The sequence below is a fragment of the Lipotes vexillifer genome, unplaced genomic scaffold, assembly GCF_000442215.2.
Source record: "Lipotes vexillifer unplaced genomic scaffold, Lipotes_vexillifer_v1.1 scaffold572, whole genome shotgun sequence".
In the NCBI taxonomy this organism is placed as follows: domain Eukaryota; kingdom Metazoa; phylum Chordata; class Mammalia; order Artiodactyla; family Lipotidae; genus Lipotes; species Lipotes vexillifer.
The window spans coordinates 506,428-515,646 of NW_006771270.1; the positions used below are offsets into that span (position 1 = coordinate 506,428).

At 42.2% G+C, this 9,219-nt stretch overlaps 2 protein-coding genes across 2 annotated transcripts in view; one reads left to right on the forward strand and one right to left on the reverse strand.

Annotated features, from left to right (window-relative positions):
• CCT6B (chaperonin containing TCP1 subunit 6B) overlaps window positions 1-753 on the reverse strand; it is an 8,280-nt gene extending 7,527 nt beyond the window's left edge. The window contains 2 exon segments of the mRNA XM_007472296.1: window positions 464-621; window positions 749-753. Of these exon segments, the coding sequence (XP_007472358.1) occupies window positions 464-621; window positions 749-753 (163 nt within the window).
• Window positions 754-772: 19 nt separating this feature from the next.
• On the forward strand, window positions 773-2,279 carry ZNF830 (zinc finger protein 830). Its single transcript, XM_007446578.1, has one exon. It carries the CDS (start codon window positions 804-806, stop codon window positions 1,923-1,925), a length of 1,122 nt encoding a protein of 373 aa, XP_007446640.1. The 5' UTR covers window positions 773-803; the 3' UTR covers window positions 1,926-2,279.
• Window positions 2,280-9,219: the final 6,940 nt, after the last annotated feature.

A 9,219-nucleotide genomic window follows, 5' to 3' on the forward strand; every position in this document is an offset into this window, starting at 1 on the left:
TCTTTCCCTCTCTTCTGAAGAAAATAATGGTCCTAAGTAAATATATGCTGAAAGAGCGTTCAACTTGCCTAGGGACGCATAGCTAAAGCGGACCTTGGATTTGAACCCAAGCCTGCCAGGTTCCAAAGCCCGTGCCGTCTCCACAACACACTGCCAAGCAAAACCCAAACTCTTAAACAGCAGGGGAACTAGATGGCTTATGTTTCATATATGACACTAAATGAACTGACTTTCTACTTGCATATGAACCTTAACAAGAAGTTGGGGGGCAGGGAGGGGTCACAGTGAGCCCTTTTTTCGGGTAGCATTTCTCCTCCTCTCCCACCAGGCTAGAAATGAGCTCAGGGCAGGAATGAGAACGAGGGAAAGCAGGCCCACAAGTGCGTCCACATCGCTCCCAACTCTTTGCGGAACGTCTGCCTCACAGCGCGCCCCGAAACCCAACAAACCCCGACGCCCTAACCGCCGCTCCAACCGCCGTCTCACATTGTCATGGTTCCCTTAGGACCCAAGTTGGCCCGCAGCACATCCTGCAGCCCTCGGGCGGCGCATATATTGACTGCCAAGGCCGCCTGGGCCTGCGCCACCTCAGCCTTGGAGTTTATAGCTTTTACCGCAGCCCTAGCCAGACGGTAGGAAGAAAGCCGCCGCCGCGTAAAGCGGCCTCAGCGGCTATTCTGAGGGAACTCCTGGAGCTACGGCTCATGCTCCTAAGCCTCAGCCAATCCGCGCCCGGACAGGAAGTAACGTCATCTGGCGTCGGCGGGACGGAAGCCAGAATCGGCTCGGGTCGGGTCGCAAAGATGGCGTCCTCCGCCTCCGCTCGGCCTGAGGCGGGGAAGCGAGTGGTTAATCAGGACGAACTGCGGCGGCTGATGAAGGAGAAGCAGCGTCTGAGCACCAACCGTAAACGGATAGAATCTCCATTCGCGAAGTACAACCGCTTGGGGCAGCTGAGTTGTGCCCTGTGTAACACCCCGGTTAAGAGCGAGCTCCTGTGGCAGACTCACGTCCTGGGAAAGCAGCACCGAGAGAAAGTGGCCGAGCTGAAAGGCGCGAAGGAAGCCGCCCAGGGACCGTCCGCCAGCGCAGTGCCTCAGTCCGCCAAGAGGAAGGCGCCGGACGCGGAGAGCCAAGATGCCAAAAGAGCGAAGGCCTCCCTGGTGTCTCAAGTACAGCCCTCCACTTCCGCTTTGCCCACCAACTTTGACAAAGCCGGAAAGGAGTCCACTAGGGCAACCCTCAGTAAGGCTTCGGGACTCGGTTTACTCCCTGATTATGAAGATGAGGAAGAGGAGGAGGAGAAAGAGGAGGGAGGAGGAGGAGAAGGGAAAAGAGGGGATGTCTGTAAGCATCCGGCCAACGCACAGGGCAAGGAACACTCACTTTCCTCCGCGCGGGAGGCAACCGGTAGTAGGCTGCCAAGCGATTTCTCGGACACAAATCCTCCCAAGGCCCCTTTAATTCCTCATTCAGGGTCAATTGAGAAAGCAGAAATACATGAAAAAGTGGTGGAAAGGAGAGAAAACACCGCGGAAGCATTACCGGAAGGGTTTTTTGACGACCCTGAGATAGATGCGAGGGTACGAAAGGTTGATGCCCCAAAGGATCAGATGGACAAAGAATGGGACGAATTTCAAAAAGCCATGAGACAGGTCAACACTATTTCCGAAGCCATAGTTGCCGAAGAGGATGAGGAGGGACGGTTGGACCGGCAGATTGGGGAGATCGATGAGCAGATAGAGTGTTACCGTCGGGTGGAAAAGCTGCGGAATCGCCAGGATGAGATAAAAAATAAGCTTAAAGAGGTTCTGACCATAAAAGAACTGCAGAAAAAGGAAGAGGAGAATGTTGACAGCGATGATGAGGTAGAACTACAGGATTTGTTGTCTCAGGATTGGAGGGTGAAAGGGACTTTGTTATAGGGTTTCAAAGACCCAAGAGTTCTACATCCTCTACGACTGTATAAAAAGTTCCACCTCTCAATACGATATCGTTTACTCCATGCCTAGAGATTTGGTAACTTGACTGGGTTGTCGAGATACAATGAGCCTGTGAAGATACTGCTTTGGAAAATTGGTGTAAAATATTTTTGAGGTAAAGGTGTTTTTGAAGTTTTCGAAGTATTACACTCAAATGCCCACTTTTTCACACACTTATAGATCCAAAGTTTGGGTTGTAAAAGCTGTAAGCTGTAAATATTGTACATATTAAATATATATTTACTTAAAAATTATGTTTTGAAAGTTATAAGTTAATAGAAGTCAGACCAACAGACAAGCTTTTAGATGAAAACCAAGTGTGGCATTTAGAATGTATATGGCTTTTTCTTTTCTGACTCCCTAAATCAAACTCAAGAGACTCCCTAAATCAAACTCAAGAAGGTTGTCGCCGGGAGGGGGGTTGTTTTGTTGTTGTTTTTAAGAACACTCATGTAAGTCATTCAGGGCTAATCAGGTCTCTGTTTCAAAACCGTGTTCCAGGAGAATATGGTGAAAAATATATGCCAAGTATGACCAACCTCCTTAATCCAAAGTTTCTCTTGATTAAACCAGTGATTCTTGGAGGTAGGTGCACAGGAAGATCTCATACAAAGATTTTTCAAAAGTGTATGTGGATCATCTAGGAAGCTTTTAAAAAAATTCATGTGCTCGTGCCCTACCGTTGGAGAGATTCAGTAAATCTGGAGTGGGGCTCAGACACCTGTATAAGTTTTGATGGCTTCCCAGGTTATTCTGTGGGAATGCCCTGGTGGTCCAGTGGTTGGGACTCCGCGCTTCCACTGCAGGTGGCGTGGGTTCTACACCTGGTCGAACTAAGATTCCCGCAAGCCGCGAGGCACGACCAAAAAAAGAAAGCTTCCCAGGTTATTCTAGTAAGGCCAAAATTGGAGCACCACTGCCCTAAATCCAGAACCTATTTATATTTTTCCAGGCTTTGTTTTTTCTTTAAATGACACAGTCCGTAAGTTTACTGTCTATTGCATAAAAGAAATGCTACCTTTTATTTATATCCCATCTAATCTTAAATTTTATTGTTACATATTATAAATTAGGGGTCAGAGTTAACAGGTTCTATCATTTGTAGGAAAGAGGTATAAGTTGTTTCTCCAGCGGTAACAATTAGCCTGTGCTGATCAATAGTTTAAATCAGTCCTTCTCCCTTTGGAGATAGAGGTATTCAAATAGGTAAAAAGGAATTAGCAGTGTTCCGGGGATAGAAATTTATACAGCACATTCAAATAAAAGTGAGTAGTAATAATAATACCTAAGACTTTCTTATAAGCCAGGCAGAGTTCTAAGTGTTTTACATAAGCTCAGTCTAGTTTCCCTGAAGCCCAGGTTTTAATTAAGCCCAGGGATAGGGTATAAAAAAGCCTTGAGTGTTGAACAAAAGAATTCTTCCTGTAGGCAATGTGGGCAAAATGGAAGTTTTTGAGCAGAGAGTCATATCTGCAAGAAATATTATGGAAGATTATTTCAGTTGCAGTATATAGAATGGAATGAACATGGGTAGGGGGTAGGAAGCTGGGAGACTACTTGGAAACTAGATTTTAAAAGCAAGGCAACTAAGACTGTAATTAGGTATGTATTGAGAGACAAGTAATAGTTTTGAAAGAATTTCACAGGAAGGGCTAACATTGAGTAGAAGTGAAGAAAAACAGGAGATATATAGATGGAATTCAGGGGTGTTGGGTTTTTCTAGTGTGGGTGCCTAAAAGAAGTTATCTAACACTTATGGAGCATATTAATTGTCCTGCAGCCTTTGGCAGAAAGGCTTTGCTTTCCTGAGCTGTCCAGTGGATCTGTGTTAGCAACTTCAGTTTGATAATGTAAAAGGCATGTCTGCATCAAATGTATGAACCCACACTTAAGAATTTTCTGTCGTTTATAATCTTATTATTTCAGGATGTGAGAAAGTACAAGGGGGGTCTTGAATGGTGGGCCAACTTCTACATGGGCCTAAGAGGCTAGGCTAATGATCTAGAGGAGCACTGAATATTAAAAATATAATTCAAGCCACATACGTATATGAAATTTTCTAGTAGACACATGAAAAAGTAAAAACAATGTGAAATTAGTTTTATTTTATTTAATCCAGTATATCCAAAATATTCCATTAAATTTCAATATGTAATCAATATTTAAGTATTATTAATGAAATATTTTACATTTTGGGGGTTCCTGTAGAAATGTATTTTGAAATCTGGGTGTATCTAATACATCTCAATTTGGACTGGCCATATTTCAAGTACTCACTAGCCATATGTGACTAACGGCTACCATAAAGGACAGCTCAGGTTTAAAGAGAAAGGTATTGGGACTTCCCTCGTGGTCCAGTGGTTAAGACTCAACGCTCCCAATGCAGGGGGCATAGGTTCGATCCCTGGTCAAGGAACTAAAATCCCGCATGCTGCACGACACAGCCAAAAAAATAAAGAGAAAGGTATCCAGGTGGAAAAATACAACATGATCAGGAGGTAGTGAGCAGCCCAGTTTAACTGGAGCAGAGTGTTTATTCCTGACAACCGTGGGAGGTATCACTGAAAAGGTAGGTTATGAACTGTTGTGGAGGGCCTTGAATGCCATGCTCTAAGGAGTCGGAACTTTCACTAAGTTAAGAGTTGAGTATCCTTTAGGTTGTTGAGTCCTTTACTGTAACACAGTTAAAGGATGAGCTTAAGGAATGCCAGGCATATAAACCCCCAGTGGGTCTTTAGGAGGACCCAAAAGCTCTCAAAATCTCCCAATGCTCTGTATCCCAGAGCATGGGTGATGGGTCCCTGATCAAAATCAAGTGAATCCTTGTTGTATCTGAGATTGATGTAGATAGCTACACAGGCTGTTGAATCTTTCTTGTTCCTCCATGCCTTAGAGAGGTCCTTTGTACCTCTTAGAGCTGTGGGAAATAGGTTTCAGCATTAGACTGCGAGTACCACCAGTGTTTCCAAATTGTAAGAATTGGTCCCAGGGATTTCTTCCTGTCAGTTGTTCTGTTTTTAGAGAACCCCCCCACAATTCAGCCAACATTTACAGGCATACCTCAAAAATATTGCAGGTTCCATTCCAGACCACCACAATAAAGTGAATATTGCAATAAAGCAAGCCACACAAATTTTTTGGTTTCCCAGTGCATAAAAAACTTATATTTACACTATATTTTAGTCTATTAAGTGTGTAATAGCATTATGTCTTGAAAAAAGTACATACCTTAATTTAAAAATTCTTGTATAGAAAATGCTTACCATCATCTGAGCCTTCAGTGATCATAGTAGTAACATCAAAGATCACTGATCATAGATGACCATAACAAATATGATAATAGGGGGAAAGTTTGAAATATTGTGAGAATTATCAAAATGTGACAGACACGAAGTGAGCAAATGCTGTTAGAAAAATGGCACCAATAGACTAGCTCAATGCAGAGTTGCCACAAACCTTCAGTTTGTAAAAACAAATGTAGCACTATGAAGTGCAATAAAATGAGGTATGCCTATGTGTTAGAATTCTTGTAAATACTACAAAAAGTAATTATGTAAATACTACCTCTCACCCAATTGAATACAGTTCCCCTAACTTGGAGGAAAAAGAAATGCTGATCTCATAACTAGCCTTCAGATGTTCATTTGTCCAGTGCCTTACAATTTACAAAATGCTTTCACATAGATCTCATTTAATGATGGAAGTAATGACTACTTTTTACACACCAGGGAACAAAATAAGATGCTATGGAATTAAAATTGCAGGGAAAAGAGTATAACTTAGACCTAACACTTTTAATGTAACACTCACTAGATTAGTATGGAGTAATGGAAAGAACAAGGGAATTGGCACAAGAAAAGACAGGTTCAAGTTCCCACTCTACTTGTTTTTTTTTAATGAAGTATAGTTGATTTACAATATTGTGTTAATTTCTGCTGTACAGCAAAGTGATTCAGTTATATACTTTTTCATATTATTTTCCAGTATGGTTTATCACAGGATATTTAATATAGTTCCCCCTACTCTACTTTTTAATGTCTAGTGATCTTGGGCAAGTCGCCTCTTAAGTTCGCTCTACTATAAAATGATGATGATACCCCACAGGGTGTAGTGAGAGTCTAACAATACATGCATGTGAAAGGGGTTTATAAACTGAAGTTTATAAATAAAGCAATAAAAGTGTTTCTGCTAGTAGAATCTGGTCTAACTCTGCCCCATGCTACTACTAACTTGCTAGCTTGATCTTAGGCTAATAATTTAATGCCCCTTAATTCCCTCTTTAGAATGAGGGAATTAGAGCAGATGATTTTTCTTTTTTTTTTGAGATTTCTTTTAACTCCAAATAATTTTGCCATGAGACAAGTGGCGTCTCACCTATTAAAGATTTTAAAAGTCATTCAGTTGACTATCTGGAGACAGAGATGGCCAAAGTATTGTTACTTTTACTTGCACGATTTGCCCAGGATAGTCCCAGTTGTCTTGATGTAATTATGAATGGTGCCCCCTTTCACTCTCAACACTGTTCCTTTTTGGAGATACAGATATAGGTATATACTCACCTACCTAAAAGTTTGATATGAGGAAAAACCACTTCTAATGAATGGAGGGTCTTAATGGAAATAGTATGTTTCCTGTTAATGATGCACCCATTGGCTAGCTACTTGGCTGGATGTTGTGTTAGGGGATTTGAGTCAATACATATGTGGGTAGGAATTATGGCTAGATAGATGACCTTAGGTTGGTTGGTTGTCTTTTTTTTTTTTTTTTTTGCCGTGTTGGGTCTTCATTGCTGCGCGCGGGCTTCTCACTGCTGTGGCTTCTCTTGTTGCGGAGCACGGGCTCTCGGTGAGCAGGTTCAGTAGTTGTGGCTCGTGGGCTCTAGAGCACAGGCTCAGTAGTGTGGAGCACGGGCTTGGTTGCTCCGCAGCATGTGGGATCTTCCCGGACCAGGGCTCAAACCTGTGTCCCCTGCATTGGCAGGCAGATTCTTAACCTCTGCACCACCAGGGAAGTCCCCCCTTAGGTTGCTTTTTAATACTGAGAGTCTAGTAGCCTGTACGATACCAGGAATTTAGATGCTTTAAATTTGAACAGGAAAAAAAATTCCTGTAACCCTGTGTTCTATTTTCTATCTGCATTTCCTCCCTCAGCGACCTCATTCATTCCCATGGGTTTAAATATCACCCATACTGCAGCAAATGAATGGACCTAGAGATTATCATACTGAGTGAAGTAAATCAGACAGAGAAAGACAAATATATTATCGTACTAAGTGAAGTAAGTCAGATAGAAAGACAAATATGATATCGCTTATATGTGGAATCTTAAGAAAATAATACAAATGAACTTATTTACAAAACAAATAGAGTCACAGATGTAGAAAACAAACTTATAGTTACCAGGGGCGGGGGGGAAAGCGGGTGGGGGGAGGGATAAATCGGGAGATTGGGATTGACAAAGACACACTACTACATATATAAATTAGATAACTAATAAGTTATCTAACTGTATAGCACAGCAAACTCTACTCAATACTCAGCAATGACCTATATGGGAAAAGAATCTAAAAAAGAGTGGATAGATGTATATGTATAACTGATTCATTTTGCTGTACAGCAGAAACTAACACAACATTGTGAATCAACTGTACTCCAATAAGGGACTTCCCTGGTGATCTAGTGGGTAAGACTTCACATTCCCAATGCAGGGGGCCTGGGTTCGATCCCTGGTCAGCGAACTAGATCCTGCATGCATGCCGCAACTAGGAGTCCGCATGCCTCAACGAAGATCGCATGTGCCGCAACTAAGACCCAGTGCAGCATAAATAAATAAATAAATATTTTAATAACTATACTCCAATAAAAATTTTTTTAAATAAAATTAATATCACCCATATACTGATAACTCCTGATTTATATCCCCAGCCTTAACCTTTCTCCCGGGAGGCATCCTTCATTCTCTTTTCTTATCCAAATCTAATGCATTAGTTAAGTCCTGGCAACTCTACCTCTAAAATATGCCCAGAATCTGTCTACTTCTTTCTGTCTCTACTGGTCCTAACCACCAACATCTCCTGCATTAATTGTTGCCTGTCCCCATCCCAGCCACAAAGTAATCTTTTAAAAATGCAGATCAGGTCACTCTGTCACTTAAAACCCTTCATTATCTGCTTCCATCACACTTAGGGAAAAAAAGAATCCAGGCCCTATCAAGCCTACATGATGCTCTGTGGTTACTAATTCAAATATCTACTATTTATGAACTGCTGACCACGAGCCCCATTAAAGGAGGATGGGAGGGGACAGGTGAGCATAACTGCTGTATGCTGAAATCAAATGTTATCATTCAGGAATAGTGGCCTGGCCTGGCCAGGTTTTTTTAATTTTCAAGAGAAATTGCAAGTCAGGGTCATTTATGTTTTTAGTGAAATCTCAGAAACACCATGTGAGCTAAATGTGATCCAGGGGACCCCACTTTGTGAACTACTTTCTAACGTCATGTGCTACACTCTCCCCTTTTATTCTCTATGTCCCAGGTCTCACCGGCTAGCCTCCTATTCCTCAAGCATGCCATTTCAGGACCTGTGCCTTGCAGTTCCCTCTGCTTGGCACCTGACCTCAAATAGCATGGTAGTCGTCTCATCATTCAGTTCTCAGCCCTAATGTCCCTTTCTCAGATGACATAAACAGCCATCCCCCCACCTCCTGTCATTATATCACATTTTTCCTATGAATTCAGTAAACTTACCACTATCTTAAATTAGCTTGTTTATTGGTACATAAATTTTGTGTCTTCACATCAGAATGTAAACTCCACAAGGGCAGGGAGCTCATCTGTCTTGTTCACAACCTAAAATAATGCCAGGGGGGACTTCCCTGGTGGTGCAGTGGATAAGACTCCATGCTCCCAATGCAGGGGGCCTGGGTTCAGTCCCTGGTCAGGGAACTAGATCCCATATGGATGCCACAACTAAGAGTTTGCATGCCACAACTAAGGAGCCTGCGAGCCGCAACTAAGACCCAGCGCAACCAAATAAATAAATACTTTTTAAAAAAAAAAGCATAATTCTGGACTGGATCCTGGATCAAAAAAAAATAAAATAATGCCAGACACATAATAGGGCTCGATAAATATCTACTGAATGAATAATACCCACAAGGCAGCAAATTCCTTGGCAAAGTTCTCAAAAGACCAAACTGACTCATGGAAATTGGAACTAAAACAGAAGTCGGTTCAG

Excerpts from the sequence above, each read along its gene's own strand:
- ZNF830 (XM_007446578.1), top strand. The coding sequence starts at position 804 with ATGGCGTCCTCCGCCTCCGCTCGGCCTGAGGCGGGGAAGCGAGTGGTT.